This window comes from Bufo gargarizans, chromosome 9 (assembly GCF_014858855.1).
Source record: "Bufo gargarizans isolate SCDJY-AF-19 chromosome 9, ASM1485885v1, whole genome shotgun sequence".
NCBI lineage: Eukaryota > Metazoa > Chordata > Amphibia > Anura > Bufonidae > Bufo > Bufo gargarizans.
This window is the reverse complement of record NC_058088.1, coordinates 184782778-184802780: the sequence shown is the minus strand read 5'-3', so window position 1 is coordinate 184802780 and position 20003 is coordinate 184782778. Positions and strand designations below refer to the sequence as shown.

General features: G+C 42.4%; 1 protein-coding gene across 1 annotated transcript in view; it reads left to right on the top strand.

Moving 5' to 3' along the window:
* Positions 1–20003, top strand: part of CACNA1B (calcium voltage-gated channel subunit alpha1 B) — a 286673-nt gene that overhangs the window by 204170 nt on the left and 62500 nt on the right. Inside the window, 5 exon segments of the mRNA XM_044305824.1 lie at positions 9145–9966; positions 11153–11334; positions 15249–15375; positions 15950–16079; positions 18477–18536. Of these exon segments, the coding sequence (XP_044161759.1) occupies positions 9145–9966; positions 11153–11334; positions 15249–15375; positions 15950–16079; positions 18477–18536 (1321 nt within the window).

Here is a 20003-nt window from a genome sequence, read left to right as displayed (position 1 = left end):
ATTCTAATATCTCTGGACAGACCCATCTTTATGGATTTTTATTAGTTCCAATATGTTCGTTTCCTCTGCTAATCATATCCTTCTGCCAACCATGCATGTTAATTGGGGGTAATTGGTCTGATAATTATGCAGGCTCACACTACGCCTTTTGCCATCTTTAAATTACAAACTCAAGTCTGGTACAATGTACAGATCTGTGCGATAAGCTCTCACGTAGAAAAATCGGGACCTTTTATAGCACATTTAGTGCGGTCAGTGAGTGTACATACAGGAGAGCATGGCCAGTATAAATACAGGGTATGCTTTTGGGTTTATGTCTTCATTGCCTCCAAAACAAGTCAGTTTGGCCCAGTCTTCTTTATTTTCCTTTGTTTAGGGGAAAAAAACAACATGACTTTTGGCCCAGTTCCCATCTCCCTTGCACAGGGGTAACGCTAGGTGGTCCCCGGAAGCCCTTAGCCTTATAAGGAGATATCAGAATTATAAATGGCTTGTGGTAGATGATGGTCCTTTTAATTTTGGAGTTCAGGAAGCTTTTGGCAGATACCCTCTAACTACTTTAGACTGCCAGATAATGGCAGATCTGCTTGTCATTGCAAGTGACAAGAATGTCCTAGCTGAGTCTGCAGCTGCAGGAGAGGGGAGCGAGCTCTGCTTTCCTGATTGCTTTATACACAGCCCTCAATGAGCATCATGTATTACAGTTCATGCAGCACTCGTCCCAGCGGTCACATGATCGGCGGATAACTGCAGGAGCTGCTGGGTCTTAGCAGACCCAGATCAACTCTGCAGTAAGTCTCCAAAGGCTGAATTTCTTTTGGAACTAGTGCTAATATGCTAGCCTCAGATACAGCAGAAATCAACAATAAAAAAAAATATATAATGTTAAACACTTATAGGGGGCTCAAAAAGTAAAAAAAAAATTATAATAATAAAAAAGAGCTTTGCCTCAAGCCCACACTGCCGCTTGTAGTCCAGGAGACCATAAGCTACATATTTCCTATACAAAAATGACCATAACGGAGGACAAATAATGGGGACACTGCTTAAAAGTGTCTGCTTCTTAAAGTCAGGAAAAATATTTCCTGTTCCCCCTTCTAAACCTGGGGAGCCTCTTATTGTCAGGTGCATCTTATAGTCTAAAAAATACAGTATTTATTAAATTAGGGTAAATTTAAAAAACTATTTTACAATAAGAAATAAATAAAAATGACGGAAGTAAAGTTGGCATACAAAAAAAGCCGCATATATCACCAAAAAAATAAAAATAAAAATGATTTGAATACCCGAACGGGAAAAAACAAAAACATGAGCCACAGGTTGAGCATGCATGTGTCACGTTCGGGTGTGGGAGAGAAACACCACACCGAACATAGGAGGGAAAGGGGTGAAGAAATAAGTCCTGGAAACTAGGGAAAGGAGATGGACACCTCCTAGTAAAACCCTAATCAAACTCCTGACTAACTACCACTATGAACAGACCCCAGAGGTAGGTCAGTTTATACACCGGAATACCTAGTGTCCTAACTCACCCTATAAGACCCTGGAGGATAAACTGTTCCTCCAAAAGGAAGGCGAACAGGAGTCTCCCTCAGGCCCTAAGGGAGCATTCACATGACCGCGTTTTTCTTCTGCGTCCGTTCCGTGTCCGTTACGCAATTTTTGCGGACAATGCACGGACCCATTCATTTCTATGGGTCCGCAAAAATTGCGGAATGCCTTTTATTGTCATCCGTGTGCTGTCCGTTGCTTTTATTTTAGAACATGTCCTATACTTGGCCGCAAATTGCGGTCCGTGGCCCCATAGAAAGTCATTGGGTCCGTAAAAAACGGATAGCACACGGAAATGCATCCATATGTCATTAGTTTTTTTGCAGACCCATAGACTGAAAACATTCTATTAAATCCCATTTCAGTCCCATTTCAGTTTTTTGCGGACCGTGAAAAATGAATGACACACGGAAGCACCACGTCCGTATTATACGGACTTACGGAACGGAAACAGAAAGATAACTGAAGACATACAGAACACACGGATCCATAATTTGCGGACCGCAAAACCAACACAGTCGTGTGAATGCTCCCTTAAACAAATGACAGGGAAATGCAACACACAAAATAACCCAAACAAAATACAAAAGGGAAAGAAAACACTTAACTTCAAGTGTCTATGGCAGCACCAGGAACTCAGCCGAGATCCACACACCAGCTGTCCACAACTCCAACAAAAGCTATATACTGCATAGCATAGTGAGAGAAACTGTCACGGAAGGTGTACAGGAAACAAGACAACACAAAATAAATATACGACTCACTGGATCCAAAACTAAGGAACAAAAGGGAGACCCCTGCATCAGACCTGGCTCTCTCCCTTACTGCTCAGCCTATGCGATAATCCCAATGGTAGATGATCGCATATCCTCGTACCTCGACTGTATAACACCTGAACGCCCTATAATAGTGAGGGGACACGACCACCGGCTCCCTACACTAGACACGGAGGGAGTCAGGGTCACCTGGGATCCAGCAAACAGAAAAACACAAAAGAATGCACAACACTTATCTTGTAGAAGACTGGGAAGTAGGATCAGCATGCACACACACTCCAGGAAGAAATATAAACCGCACACTGATGCACTATGGGGAGGAATTTAAAGGAATGCAATCAGTCCAACTACATGACAGCTGAGAGAGGCTAACGAGATGAGGAACTGAAATTCAAAACAAAGGAAGCTCAAGGAGGAGGTTCTGAAAGGCATCTGTCAGAGCTTCTCAGATGTCTGGTGGTGACAGAAACAACAATAAATAGAGAAGGTTAAATGACCCTAATAGCCACACCTGGGAAGAAGGTGCGGCAGGCACCAGAAACAACACAGACGTCATTTGATCCAAACCACGTGTTGCCAGTCTCACCGATCTCCTGCCACCTGTGACAGCATGCTGCCTCTACATTTCTCTTTGTGGGACTACTAGAAATAGCCAGCCCCTTGTACTCACTAATCTCCAGCAGTCCCATATGCTCGATGCTGCCATTCCATCAATTTAACTTAGGCCTCCTGCACACAACCGTATTTTTTTTGCGGACCTCAAAATACGGATGCAGTCTGCATGCATCCTGCAATTTTCACAGGAACCACTGTAAAAAAAAATGGCCACGGAATGGCCAAGAATACGACAGGTTTGCGACATAGAGGCTAACAGCACATGAATGAATGAGTCGCTGTACGATCCGCAAAAATAATGCAGGTCGCACACTGACCCCAAAAAAAGTCATGTGCAAAAGGCCTTAGGGCGCAAGGTCCCTTTTTTCATAAGCAGTGAGGGCCCCACCCATCTAATTATCTTCGATCCTGTGGATAGGGGATAACATAATGTAACTGAAATACCCCTTTAAGTCTTGACATATTTTTCAATCTTTTGCCATTTTCACATTTTTAAAGACCTTACCAGCTTCTGTTCCCTGCAAATTAATTCAGGCCTGGGTCTGGAAGCGCATGAAATAGACTGAACTGCATTTAAATAATATATCCCCTGCCACCCAGAATAGCCGAGCTCGTTTCTGCGTCCGCCAGTCTCTCATCAAGCGCACTGACGAATGGTTATTTGAAATGATAGCAGATTTTTTTTATCACACGCTAATTATCAGGAGAAATATCTCCCCTTCCGGGCAGTCATTTCTGTTCCGCATAGTTATATAGTCCAGTGTCAGTCTTCAGCGCCTGGGGACCTATGACAAGTAAGCAGTCATTTTGGAATACGTTACCGTCGCGGGCTATATTAAATTTTTTACATTCGCTCACACATTAGACTCGGCAAACATCACGCAGTACGAAAGGTAATTTAATGTCCCCCAGCTTGGAAATAGAAATGGCGGCTTTCAATGGCAGGGAAAATAAAATAGAGCGTAGTAAATCAGCGCAAAGGTGAGTAGTAACGCTAGCTGTAAAGGAAGCAGAGAAAAGGTTATGTCGCTGTTTTTCAGGTCACTTGTGGGACCATGTGTCAAGCATTATACGCCGTATAGTTTTAGTGACCATATAAATGTTATGCAATAGAAAAATTTAGGAAGAGCTACTGACTTGGTGCATACATCAATATAGATAGACCCAAAGAATTAACACTAGGGCAGCAAGATAAGGCTACTTTCACACTAGCGGCACGGACTTCAGGCAGGCTGTTCCGTTGGGTGAACAGCCTGTTGGATCCGTCCTGCCGCTAGTGACCGTGTGCCCCCAGACTGCCGCTCCGTCCCTATTGACTATAATGGGGGCAGTGTGGAGTTCCGGCGGAGGCACGGCGAGAGGCTGCCGGAATAAATGTGGGACATGTCGTAGTTTTATTCCGGCAGCCTCTCGCCGTGCCTCCGCCGGAACTCCGCCCCTGCCCCCATTATAGTCAATAAGGACTGAGCGGAAGTCCGGGGACACACGGTCACTAGCGGCAGGACGGATCTGACAGGCTGTTTACCCGACGGAACAGCCTGCCGGAGGTTCGTGCCGCTATTGTGAAAGTAGCCTTAGGAAATTAAAACCATCTATGGTTTAGAATATAAGGTTTTCATGATTAACATGTGTTGTGTGTGTACATCACCCAAAACTAAGATTTTGTATTGTGCAGCGTTTATTTCAGTACAGTAAAGTGAATGTCCCCCTTTACCCCTTAAAGGGGTTATCCCATGACTATGTAATCCATGTACCGGGGTGGGCTCCCCAGGATAGAGCAAAGTCACAGACAAGGAAAGCGACACTGACACCAGCTTTATATGCAAGAACAGAAACGTTACTTTGGAAACAGTAATTACACAAGTACAAACAGTATAAGTAATACCCCAGGCCCACAGTCACCATCCTTGTCCGAGGGACAGGCCTAGCCTGTTGGCGCACACAGCAGAGCCTACAAGTCGTACTGTGCTGCTATAGAGGACACACCTTATCGGTGGCAGACGCAGCAGAGCCTGAAAGTCAATTACTGCGCTGCAGTCCAGTACAATAAGGCCTGAAAAAACTATAACCCTATCTAACTAGCTAATACAAGGCCTAGGCTAGTCTCTGTTACTTTAGGCACCAAACAGTATAGTACAATTGGTAATCAGGTGTACTGACCTGCGTCCGTTCTGGGCCCTAGGATGCAGCTTACCCGGGATTGCCACCAAGCTCTCAGCAACCGTGCGGCCTTGCTTGATGATAAGGCTTTCTGTCCATACACTGGAACTGGTCTTCCTGAGACAACCTCTCTTTCAAAGAGCTGGATCCAGAAAGAGGACAACAGATACTCTCCTTCCTTTGAGTGTCCATTCACTGCCGGACATCCGCAAACCAGGATGGAATCGGATTCAGTCCCTCACAGCACAATCCTTCCACCATGTCAGATCAGCTCAGACTTCCTGGTTTTTCAGAAGCAGCTTGCATGAGTCATCATCTGCTTTGCATATGCAGATCCCAGATTTTGCTGACTGTGCTGCAAAACAGTGGCCTCTAGTGCCCGGAATGCCAAATGACAGCTTCAATACACTTTAAACATAAACATTATACAGGCAGAGTTTATCTACAATCTCACAACTAATGTAAAAAATGAAAATCAGACATCACATAGTACATGACAACTTATTTCTAATAAATCTAGAACCCGCTCCATACCTCACATGGATCCAGAGATCCCCCTATTCATTGCTCTGCTAGATTTATATTAATCTGACAGCTCAAGGGGAGTGTACTTTCTACTGCAGCTAAAGGGGCGTGTCCATGATCCCCCTATCACAGCTCAGGAGGCGTGTCCATGCTCTCCCTGTCACACCTCAGGAGGCAGTTGAAGGATGAAACTGAGCGTGTGCGGCCTTCTCAGTAAGCAGGTGAGAGAAATAAGAAGAAAAAAAAAAAAATACACAGGTGGCGCTATACAGATATATTTTATTGAATAACTCAGTGCCTATACAAAATTATTAATTACATTGAACTACAAAAGTATTCAGATCCAGGGGCTGGTTTGAAAACTGTAGAAAATTTTTCATCAGGGACAACCCCTTTAAGGACAAAGCAATTTTCAGGTCTTTTTTCAACTCCCTGCTTTCCCAAAGCCATAACTTTTTTCTTTTTCCATTCACAAAGCCATATGAGGGCAGTTTTTTACAGGATAAGGCTACATGCACACGACCGTTCCGCAATTTGCGGAACGGAACGGACGGCCCATTGTAGAAATGCCCTTTCTTGTCTGCAAAACGGACAAGAACAGGACATGCTATATTTTTTTTGCGGGGCCACAGACCGAAGCAACGGATGCGGACAGCACACGGAGTGCTGTCCGCATCTTTTGCGGCCCCATTGAAGTGAATGGGTCCGCAAATTATCTTTTTTTTTATTGTTTATTTTTATTATGGGGAAAGAGGGGATGATTTGAATTTTTTTATTGTATTAGATTTTTTTTTTTAGCATTTTGGTAATGCAATGCAATCTGAAAGCATCATGTTATAGAGTAGGCCTCCAATCCTCCATAGGAACTACTGCTGTAGTCTCCTCAGATCCTCCAGATGGACCAGGGCTACCATAAGGAAGCCATTTGGGCCCCAGGATCTGAGGGGTTTAAAGGGGTTATCCCATCTTAGACAATGGGGGCATATCGCTAGAATATGAGGGACCCACACCTATAAGGAGAACAGAGCCGGGGAGAGTTGTGGCTAGAGGACGAAACCCAGGGTCCGTCCACCACAAGGCACAGCTCCCCACCTCTCCGATTGAAGTGAATGGGAGCGCACTGCACATGTGCGGCCACCGCTCCCATTCATCTCTATGGGGCTGACGCTCAGCTATTTTCGGCGGTTCCATAGAAATGAATGGAGGGCAGCTGCGCATACGCAGTGCGCCCCCCTCAACTTTCTCTGCTCCATTCTCCTTGTAGGTGTGGGTCCCAGAGGTGGGACTCGCACCTATCAGACAATGGGGGCATATTCTAGCGCTATGCCCCCATTGTCTAAGATGGGATAACCCCTTTAATGTCTGTGTTCAGTGTTATTGTCGATCACAGACTTTAAGCACCAGGGTCTGCTGTTTAAAACAGCAGAAACCTGGCGGCTATGGTACCTGCTGCATTCAAGAGTGGGAGCAATTTTTAAAGAATGGACATGCTTTGTATATTATGTGCTGATTATGTTTGCAATATATCCTTATAGACAGTGATTTATGATACAGAGCTCTGAATCCTCTGCATAGAAATAAATGACTAAATTCTATCTGCCTGTAGTCACCACTAGGGGGAGACTAGGAGCTCACTGCATACAGTTTTACCATTGAGTTCAGGGTATCAAGAGTATGCAGTAAGCTCATGTGGTGGCACAAGGCAGACTGAACTTTTTGAATTCAGTTAATACCAACTATGCTGGAGATTTGGATCCTGCACATTAGAAATAAGGAGCACTATAAAGACATATTAAGGAATTAAACGGTACAAGATTTAAGACCTATTTATGCTTTTCAAAATGGTATTAATTTATTTTAAGCTTCATTAATGTGTGACCTAATGACGCAGAGTCCTGAGCAGAGTACATATCATGTCATCAGGCACCGATATGCGGGTGGGCATGAACCTACCTACTCAAACATGATCAGTAACATTCGTCTTATTGGGAGGGAGTCTTGTGTGTCTGTGGTCGTCAATGCCTTTATTAATGGACAATTAGATTATAGGGTGTTTTTGGGCTTTGTTGTTGTACTTGTGTTCCCATAGATTGTGATCTGTTTGCTTTGTGTTTCTTGGACTGGGTGTTTCCTTTGTTCGTGTGGTCAATGTGCTATAGTGAGAGATATAGGAGATCACTACCCTTAGGCCTCTTTCACACGGGTGTCAGTTTTTTTTGCCCGGATAAGAGGCGGGTGCGTTGCGGGGAAATGCGCGATTTTTCTGCGCGAGTGCAAAACATTGTCATGCGTTGCACTCGCGTGAGAAAAATCGCGCATGTTTGGTACCCAAACCCGAACTTCTTCACAGAAGTTCGGGCTTGGGATTGATGTTCTGAAGATTGTATTATTTTCCCTTATAACATGGTTATAAGGGAAAATAATAGCATTCTGAATACAGAATGCATAGTAAAACAGCGCTGGAGGGGTTAAAAAAATAATAATAATAATTTAACTCACCTTAGTCCACTTGATCGCGAAGCCCGGCATCTCCTTGTGTCTCCTTTGCTGAACAGGACCTGGGGTGAGCATTAAATACAGGTAAAGGACCCTTGATGACGTCACTCCGGTCATCACATGGTCTTTTACTATGGTGAATCACCATGGTAAAAGATCATGTGACGTACCATGTGATGACCGGAGTGACGTCATCAAAGGTCCTTTACCTGTATTTAATGCTCACCCCAGGTCCTGTTCAGCAAAGGAGACACAAGGAGATGCCGGGCTTCGCGATCAAGTGGACTAAGGTGAGTTAAATTATTTTTTATTTTTTTTAACCCCTCAATCGCTGTTTTACTATGCATTCTGTATTCAGAATGCTATTATTTCCCCTTATAACCATGTTATAAGGGAAATTAATAGTGATCGGGTCTCCATCCCGATCGTCTCCTAGCAACCGTGCGTGTAAATCGCACCGCATCCACACTTGCTTGCGGATGCTATGCGATTTTCACGCTTCCCATTCACTTCTATGGGGCCTGCGTCGCGTGAAAATCGGACAATATAGAGCAAGCTGCGATTTTCACTCAACGCACAAGTGATGCGTGAAAATCACCGCTCATGTGAACAGCCCCATAGAAATGAATGGGTCAGGATTCAGTGCGGGTGCAATACGTTCACCGCACGCATCGCATCCGCACGGAAAACTCGCCCGTGTGAAAGGGGGCTTACTCTTACCTTCCATCCCTTCTTACTTCCTTCAGAGTCCTAACCCGCACATTAATGACTCTTTCTTTTTCTATTCTGGTTTTAATCTATGATATGGTCATCCATTCTTTCCTGCATTCATTCTCCGCTCCCAGTATCTAATTTTGATCATCATTAATTATTTGTAATGAAATTATCATCATCGTTTTTCAACGCTTTCACCTTTTTTGCTTCACTGGTTTTGCATTCATCCACTTACATCCCATCCACCTTTTGACTTATGGTAGGATTTACCTGTGTTTCGATGCATAACTTCCTTTCCTCCCTTTAGTAAACAGCAGAACTCAACCAAATGTCGGTCAGTTTGGGAGCAACGAACCACCCAGATCCGTATGCATAACTTCCGTGCCAGTTGCGAAGCCCTCTACAGCGAGTTGGAACCTGAGGATCGACTGAGGTATGCCACCACATTACGCCTCAGGCCTGATATGAAGAGTCACATGGATCGGCCTCTGTTGGTTGAGCCCCAGGATTCCACAGAAACAAAAGATGGCAGCCCAGACCCACTACCTCCAAGTGAAACAGAGCAGGGAACTGAGGTGAATGCAGAGCAAGTGCCACGAAAACATAGGCATAGAGATAGGGGACCTACCGAAACCAACGGTGCCGGTCGGGAGAATGGAAATCATAACGGTGATTCTGGCAGTAATGATAGAGAAGAACGTCATCGACAGCACAGAAGTCGGAGCAAAGAAAGGGAAGGAGGGAAAGAAGGGGGAAGAGGAGAATGCAACCGGAGTCAGGAAAGAGGAAAAAGGCACCATCGAAGGGCTTCCCCAGAAGAAGGGACAGAGAGGGAACATCGAAGACACCGCACACACCGCCATTCTGCCGAGAGACAAGGCAAAGAGGGAAATGGGCAGCCTCCTTCTGGTAGTAAAGGAGAAAGGAAGTCCCGGCATAGAGGAGGTGGATCTAGATCTGGTAATAGGGATGGTGATGGTACGACTCGAGTAGGAGAAAACGGTGAAGAGATTCCACGGTCACGACATCGGAACAGGCACAAAGCACTTTCTACATATGATACAGAGGAGAAAAAGGAAAACAAAGAGGGAGAATCAGGAGAGAGGGAGCATCGCAACCACCGGTTGAGGTAAGACTGTACTGCACTGGTGACCTTTCATCTTAGTGTCCGAAATATGACCATAGAGGGTGGACTGACGGTCCAGATTATTAGAATCAGGGATTTTATAGGACAGTTGTGAACACACCAAGATGAGGTGATAACTGAAGTCAGTGGGAACAGAGAAGGATTATTGCTGAAGATGTGAAGAGCCTTGGCAAGGAGCACACTTAGTGATAATAGATATGGATTACCGACAGATGTTTGCAGAGAACTGGAGGATTCCTATCAGTTGGAGTAGAGCACTCATGGAGACAGATTTACTGATCCTGTCAGTTAAGCTGACCATGCACATCAGATGCATGTTGGCTGAGCCTGCCAATTTCAGCAGGATCGGGTGACCATCAAATGTGTGTGGCTGCCTCCCAACTTTCAGCAGGCCTGATTCTTTTGTTCTCGGGGAGATAAGCAGCTGTCAGACGGGTCTGGTGGTGGCTTTCTCCCTTCTCCTATTCACAACACATGCATGCTTGGATTAGGGCAGGGGTAGGGTGGAGGGGTCGGGAGAGATAGATGCTGGACAAACATGCAAGTCTTCAGCCAACAGTTATCTCATGTGTGTGGCCAGTCTTAGACTAGACAACCTAAAGATGTGCCATATGTATTACGTTTTGCGCATCTTGGTTTGTTTTTTGTCAAAATTGTGGAGCAGTATTTTAAGTAAGCAATGCCCCCTCATTGGAAACAAGTGTCTAAGACACCAATACAAGGCATGTAGGCCAATGTTTGTTGCAAATTGTACCTGTATTCTGGCGAATTATGATTAGTACATCTCCCCATTGTGTCCATGATTTAAACTACCTACCGATAAGAGACACCAGCAATGTCTACCATCAGGTGATTTTACTCTGAAGATAAGCAGCACTTGTCTGTCTTGGTGGTCACGGCTCATGTCCATGACCCAGCTTGAGGATGATGAGAGTGCTGACCTACGTGTTGCTGTTTGAAGTTATGGATTACATACAGGCAGTGACTGACTGAGCCTAAAAGAATATCTTACCTTAGTCTATGTCCATTGCTGTCACATTTTCAAAGTCTTCTTCTCAGCGTGTGTTAGGTTTTCTATGTTAATATCACCTCTGTGCAACGCTTTCTTATCGTCTCTTCAAGATTCATACCTTTAGAAGTCATGGTAATAACAGATATTTGACTGCAGGGACCACCGTAATGAGGCCGATGTTCCCATTGGGGGGCTTCAGCAGTTACCGGAGCAGCCAGAAGATGCTGATAATGAGAAGAACGTGAACAGGATGTTCTTGCCCCATCCAGAGAGGTCCAGCATGGTTAATATACCGGTAACCGTCACCGCACCGCCCGGAGAGAGCGCCGTCATACCAAGTAAGTACAGGTTCTTGCTGAGCGCTGTGGTTCCTGGCAAGCGCCGACACCAGCACCAGTGCTGTGCCAAGCCTTTAATTTATGAGCATCTTGAATAACGCTCATATCAGTAAAGGGGTGAAGGTTAATGCATATGTGCGCTTGCCAAGCACTAAAGCGTTTATTTACGCACATATTTATTTATATCATGATGTCAAATGGAATTTATTATATTTAGTTATTAATACAAGAAGATTATTGTGCATTCTTTATACCTGTGATCTCCATGATATTATACATTGGAATTAAGAGACAAATTATTCGGGCTTTGAACCCATTAAGAACACAATCTGATAACCTAATCTCAGGGTAGGTCATCAATGACTGCTACGTGGTGGTCCAACACTTGGCAACCCCGCCAGTCAGCGGCACTCAGGTAAGAACTGCAGTCTCTTCCACAGCCTGTGAAATCATGTCCATCAGTTACATGACCTTTGTGTAGCTCAGTCTCATTCATGTGAATAGGGTTGAGCTGCAAGACCAAGGGCAGTCACTATACAATGCACAGCGCTGTGCTTGGTATACTATGAAGATGCCGTGGTCTTACGAGTGCCACAGCCCCTCTTCAAACAGCTGATCACAATGGTGTCGGGAGTCAGACCCCCACCAATCAGATGTTGATGACCTACTATCCAGAGACAAGGCCATCAATATTTTAGCGGGTTTTCAGGGCTTAGCTCAGGGCTACAGATATTGTCCTATCCCATCGTCAGGATAGGTCATGATGATCAGGTCGCCGGGGGTCCGACTGCCAGCGCCTCCTGCAGATCATCTCTTTAATGGGTCCCCTTCAACGTTTACCTGCATCTCAACTCCATTGTAATTACAGCTGTTCATCCCATTCAAGTAAATGGGAGAGGAAACTGTAATTACACTGCTACGCCGCTACAGTAGAGACGGTGTGCAGGTAAACATTGAGGAGGATGAAGCACTTGAACAGCTGATCTGGATGGGCGCTGGCAGACATATCCTGAGGACAGGTCATCAGTATCTGTAACCTGGACAATCCCATTAATTCCTAGAAAAACCCTTTAATGCCCTACAATTACGCAATGAGCAGATTTCCTCTTAAAGGGTTATTTCTATATAATTCAGACCATTTTCCCTTCATGCTGCTGATCAGCAGAGGCCCTCAAAATGCCTCCTCAATTGAAAGCATTTTTTATTTTATCTTAGGCCACAAGATAAAATTACATTTCGGCATCATTCAGCCTACTGTTGTTACGACTTTAGGTAGGTACAGAAAAGGACAGTGAGCCCTGAGGCTAGAACCCGTCCCGCTTTCCCTACCTACTTGCAGTACAAGCCTTAGATGGCTAGACCACAACTGGTCGATGGTCCCTATGCTATTTAACAAACAACGGACAAGCAACAAGGACAGACAAACACAATAGCAGAGTTGTATGTAAATGGATGATAAGACAAGCCGAGATCAGAACCAGACAGACAACGCAGTGCCAAACAAGAGACAGAGGGTGGTCAGAAGACAAGCCGGGGTCAGAGGAACAAGCAATCCAAATAAGCACAGGAGCAAGAACCAGGAACACATTTAGTGAGTCAGAGACTATCACTATCACTTGCAATGATGTATGGCCAGAAAGGGGTTTAAATAGAGCACCGAATCCCGGGATCAATACCTGATAGGCGCTCCATTAGAAACATTAACACAGAGGAATAGGGCAGCTGAGCAATCAGCCCACTGCTAATCTCCTCCATCAAACACCCACTGCAGGGAGAAACAGAGTATTGCATCCTGTTGCTAAGGATGCTATCGTGTCACCAGGGGGCATGGCTCAGCAACGCATCTTTCCTAGCGTGGCCGTGCCGTGGCTGAGGATCGTGCCTCTGGAGCTCCGACAAGTAAACGTATAACAACTGTCAATCCGGACGATGTAAATTATCCCACAGTTGTTTACATCCATATTTCAGATTTTCTGTTTTTGTCCATATCTTGCCTGTATTCTTACTGTTGAAGTCATTGGAGTCTGAATATATGAATCAGGGTCACAATTTCTTCTACATGTACATTTGCATATGCAGTGTCTGGGTTTGAGGTGGTCTTTACGCTACAATGGGTCCCCCGGACACCATCAAGGTGTCACCATGTGTTGCTGCTCTCCAGAAGGGATGTTAAAACGTTGTGCACCCCAATGGGAAATAAGTCCAGAAAATCAGGGCCGGTGTGCTTCTTTACTGGAGGAACTCAAGTGCAAAACAATGCAGGCAACACTTCTCCACTCTCTCAACCAGCAGAAGTTTCTCTGCTGAGGAATGGCCTGAGCTAGTTGTCCCTCTCTCTCTCTCAGAAGGTTGGCTCCCTGGCCAAGGGTCTGTGGCTCAGTTGTCAGTCTGGCTTCCTGGTCAAATGGCTGGTGGCCCCGGGTCTGTGGCAGAGTATCTCCGTCTCAGCGTCTTCTTCTAGTCACTCGTGCAGATTAGTCTCTGGTCCCTATCTGCAGACAAGGGGTTCTAACTGCTACCCTTATATACAGTTTCTAGCTGAGCTAGAACATTCTAGTGGGAAGGGTGGAGTGGAGAAACACAGCTTAAACAGAAACAACGTTACAAAATTAGTCTGTCATAGACTTGTATAGAGTTTCAATGACTAATCATTTTTTCCAGACATAAACAGGAGAGCTAAGCCAGACAGTCAGAAGGTCAGCTTGTCTGTTCTATTCCTTCCAAAACTGTACATAAAGTATCGGTATTCACTGTGCATTAACCCTTTCCACAGTGCAGTGCAGCTCTAGTCTAATACCAGTGCAAATGAACAGGATATATTACAATAAATATATAAATGTAGATCAACAATATGCATAATCACACAAGAGCATAAATCGCAGTGTAAGTTAACCCTTCAAAGTGCAATAAAGTAGGGAGTTGATGGCTTTGCAATAGGGGCAAATGTCCAGAAATGTCCATAGTATACATACATGTGATGGACCGATTCTAGTCGACAGCCATCTCTGCATCCTCTGAAGTGAGGTGAATGAAGCCGATAGGAGTGTAAGTGGCACAATGCTTTCCTAGCGCTGCCGCCGCTTTGTTCTATTGATTGGCTTGGGCCATCCTGGTTAGACCCCCATCAGTTGGACTTAGATGACATAGCTGAGCTACAGTATATACTATTAATGTCGTCGGTGAAGACAGTGTATGCAGACACAATACAAATATAATCATATGGACAATGCTACTAAAATTCTATGTAAATTAGTAAATGTGTACCCAATGCAGAAGGCAACATGGAAGATTTTGCTGCTCCCAGTTGCTGGTCAGAATGACTCTTGTAGTCTTCAACGTACGTTCCTGTAATAAATTGGAAGTCCTCATCATATTCTCTACAGTTGGCCTCAATCCCATAACACTAACCTCCCAATTTTTGAAGGTGATGGTCTCATTTGAGGTTACTGTTAGGATTTATACTTCACAGAATTATTTACATTAGTCATAAAAGGTGAAGTTTTATTGAGTGATTTGGAGACTAAAAAGCTCCTGGCGTCCAGTGACTTCTGATGTGGACTTGTTGCTTACATTAAAGTACCTTTTCCCTTGGCAAAAAGATTGTTTGTTTCGCAGTCTAAGTGACTATAAAATAAAACCAAGCAAATGCTAGTCCATTAAATGCAGCCTCTCCCAACACCCTGTCGTCAAAGTCAGCCATATTTTTCATTCAAAGAGCCCATGTCTACAGTGTGTAAAATTACATAGAAAACGTATAAAATTAAAAGGGTTGTCCGCCCTTATGTTCCCAGTATCCTTTGAAATACTGAAGATATCTCGTGTGTTAGAGACCCCTTAAATGGCAGTCTAAAAGACTGCGTGTTATATGCATTTAACGATACGTTAACATTTAACTTGACGCTTGTTTTCTTTAGTAAATAACGTGGATTTTGAGGTGAAATCTGAGGAGAAAAAGGAGATGGAGGCAGAAGACCTGACTAAAAATGGGCCAAAGCAGATCCTGCCATATAGTTCTATGTTCATCTTCAGCAACACCAATCCGTAAGTACTAGGAACCACATCTGTCATTGCTGTAGGTATCAATGTAATATTTTCAATGGTTCTCAAGTGTCGGCACCTCATTGTTCTTGAACTCTAAGCATCATTTTGTCCTTGTAATCCAGAGTCAGTGTGTCATGGCTCAGTCTAGATCGTGAATTGTAAGTGTGTTATTGTTCTAGAACCCCAAATATCTATCTATCTATCTATCTAAACAACAAATAATGAGGCAGCACTCCAAGGAAGGTGAGGGTGGTGGACCCGTTTATTACCCCAGTCGCAATGTTTCAGCCCAGCTCAATGTGGCCTTTGTCAATGGGGACTTTGGGACCTAACCTTAACCCCATTGAGCTGGGCTGAAACGTTGCGACTGGGGTAATAAACGGGTCCACCCCTCACCTTCCTTGGAGTGCTGTCTCATTATTTGCTGTTTGGACATTTTGTAGATTTGTACTTGGAATCCAGGAGGGATTGCACCCAACCTTCACCCTTGAGGAGAGTGTGCTGCTGTTGTTGTTTTTGTATCTATCTAATTTTTTTTATTTTTTATTAATTTCCGTTTGTTTTATTCTGACAGAGTCCGGCGCTTGTGTCATTATATTGTCAATATGCGCTACTTTGAAATGGTCATACTGGTGGTGATTGCACTGAGCAGTATTGCACTGGCAGCAGAAGATCCTGTTCAAGCTGATGCCCCTCGTAATGATGTAGGTATTCCTTTAAGGCATAGGGTACACTGTCCACTGTATACAAGAATATAAAAACTATAATATAGCTCGAATATACAACATAACAACTAAAATACTGCTCTTATGTACAAGAATATATAACTACTATAATACTGTTCCTATGTACAAGAATATATAACTACTATAATACTGTTCCAATGTACAAGAATATAACTACTATAATACTGCCCCTATGTACAAGAATATAACTACTATAATACTGCTCCTATGTACAAGAATATAACTACTATAATACTGCTCCTATGTACAATAATATAACTACTATAATACTGCCTCCTATGTACAATAATATAACTACTATAATGCTACATCCTATGTACAAGAATATAACTACTATAATACTGCTCCTATGTACAAGACTATAACTACTATAATACTGCTCCTATGTACAAGAATATAACTACTATAATACTGCTCCTATGTACAAGAATATAACTACTATAATACTGCCTCCTAATGTACAAGAATATAACTACTATAATACTGCCTCATATGTACAAGAATATAACTACTATAATACTGCTCCTATGTACAAGAATATAACTACTATAATTCTGCTCCTATGTACAAGAATATAACTACTATAATACTGCTCCTATGTACAAGAATATAACTACTTTAATACTGCCTCCTATGTACAAGAATATAACTACTATAATACTGCTCCTGTGTACAAGAATATAACTACTATAATTCTGCTCCTATGTACAAGGATATAACTACTATAATACCACCTCCTATGTACAAGAATATAACTACTATAATACTGCTCCTATGTACAAGAATATAACTACTATAATTCTGCTCCTATGTACAAGGATATAACTATTTTAATACTGCCTCCTATGTACAAGAATATAACTACTATAATACTGCTCCTATGTACAAGAATATAACTACTATTATACTGCCACCATGTACAGGAATATAACTACTATAATACTGCTTCAATGTACAATAATATAACTACTATAATACTGCTCCTATGTACAAGAATATAACTACTATAATACTGCCCATATGTACAAGAATATAACTACTATAATACTGCCCCTATGTACAAGAATATGACTACTATAATACTTCTCCTATGTACAAGAATATAACTACTATAATACTGCCTCCTATGTACAAGAATATGACTACTATAATACTGCTCCTATGTACAATAATATAACTACTATAATACTGCTCCTATGTACAAGAATATAACTACTATAATACTGCCTCCTATGTACAAGAATATAACTACTTTAATACTGCCTCCTATGTACAAGAATATAACTACTATAATACTGCTCCTATGTACAAGGATATAACTACTATAATTCTGCTCCTATGTACAAGGATATAACTATTATAATACTGCTCCTATGTACAAGAATATAACCACTATAATACTGCCTCCTATGTACAAGAATATAACTACAATAATACTGCTCCTATGTACAAGAATATAACTACTATAATACTGCTCCTATGTACAAGAATATAACTACTATAATACTGCTCCTATGTACAAGAATATAACTACTATAATACTGCTCCTATGTACAAGAATATAACTACTATAATACTGCTCCTATGTACAATAATATAACTACTATAATACTGCTCCTATGTACAAGAATATAACTACTATAATACTGCTCCTATGTACAAGAATATAACTACTATAATACTGCACCCTATGTACAAGAATATAACTACTATAATACTGCTCCTATGTACAAGACTATAACCACTATAATACTGCCTCCTATGTACAAGAATATAACTACTATAATACTGCTCCTATGTACAAGAATATAACTACTATAATACTGCACCTATGTACAAGGATATAACTACTATAATACTGCTCCTATGTACAAGAATATAACTACTATAATACTGCTCCTATGTACAAGAATATAACTACAATAATACTGCTCCTATGTACAAGAATATAACTACTATAATACTGCTCCTATGTACAAGAATATAACTACTATAATACTGCTCCTATGTACAAGAATATAACCACTATAATACTGCCTCCTATGTACAAGAATATAACTACTATAATACTTCTCCTATGTACAAGAATATAACTACTATAATACTGCCTCCTATGTACAAGAATATAACTACTATAATACTGCTCCTATGTACAAGAATATAACTACTATAATACTGCCTCCTATGTACAGGAATATAACTTACTTTATTAAGTTCCCTCCTTTTGTTCCCAATATCTGTTTCCTCCAAGCAGAGTGGGAGTTGTAGTCCTCTTGATAACCACATAGGCATTGTGTAGCCAGTCGGAAACATGTCACTGATGCTTTTCCTCAGCTGATATCACTGTGATTTTAGGTGCTGAAATACATGGATTACATCTTCACAGGGGTGTTCACCTTCGAGATGGTGATCAAGGTAAGGGACGGTCACAGACTTTAGTTATGACTTATAGGACCCCTTTAATGTCTACTGTGCCAATTGACAATCCTCTCCCCCCTCCAACTATAAACCAAAATGTTTTTTTATTATATTTCTGTAATAATATGGATTTAGCGCCCTATTCCGATTAATTTTAAGCGCGGGTTCATAGTGAGGTGACACTGCACCGCCACCGCCGTGTGCTTCCTGCATAACTTAATTAACTTTTACACTGTATTGTCATTTCAACCGACTAATTAAGACCTCAGCATTTCTGTGAGTCCGTTACTTCACACATTTGCTAATTAATATACAAAAACATCTTTAAAGTGGTTTTTCGGGAATTAAGAAAATGAAAATACTTAAATATTACTTTATTATAAATAGATTCTCAAATACCTTTCATTATTTATGATGGCTCGTTTTGTCTGGGGAGGAATCATCATGGGAAACAAAACGGCCGCCGTTCCATTAGTTCACACAAAACCTGTCCTGATCACACATGAGGACAAGTTACTTTACAACACTGAAGTAAAGAGCCGCCTCCTCCTCCTCCTCTCTACTTGTCAGGGATTATGATCCTGAATACAGATAATAGGAGTTAGGGATGAGCGAAACGACTTTGGATGAAACATCTGAAGTCGATTCACATAAAACTTAGTTCTAATACTTAGAAACATAGAATGTGTCGGCAGATAAGAACCATTTGGCCCATCTAGTCTGCCCAATATACTGAATACTATGAATAGCCCTGGCCCTATCTTATATGAAGGATGGCCTTATGCCTATCCCATGCATGCTTAACCTCCTCCACTGTATTTGCAGCTACCACTTCTGCAGGAAGGCTATTCCATGCATTCACTACTCTCTCAGTAAAGTAATACTTCCTGATATTACTTTTAAACCTTTGCCCCTCTAGGAGCTCCGTACAGTATTAGAATATATTGGCTCAGATGAGCCAAAGTTATTACTTTGCGAAGTCTCTCGGTTCCAAGTGGGTATTATCCAAGGGGGTATTATATATATACTATGTGGAGCATTATATATACTAAGGGCACTGTGGGAGGCATTATATAGTGTATACTGAGGGCACTGTGGTGTGACATAATATATACTGAGGGCACTGTGGGAGGCATTATATACATTGCGGGCACTGTGGGAGGCATTATATATACTGAGGACACTGTGGTGTGACATAATATATACTGAGGGCACTGTGGGAGGCATTATATACATTGCGGGCACTGCGGGAGGCATTATATATACTGAGGATACTGTGGTGTGACATAATATATACTGAGGACACTGTGGTGTGACATAATATATACTCAGGGCACTGTGGGAGGCATAATATATACTGAGGGCACTGTGAGAGGCATTATATATACTGAGAGCACTGTCAGAGGCATTATATATACTGAGGGCACTGTGGTGTGAAATAATATATACTGAGGACACTATTGT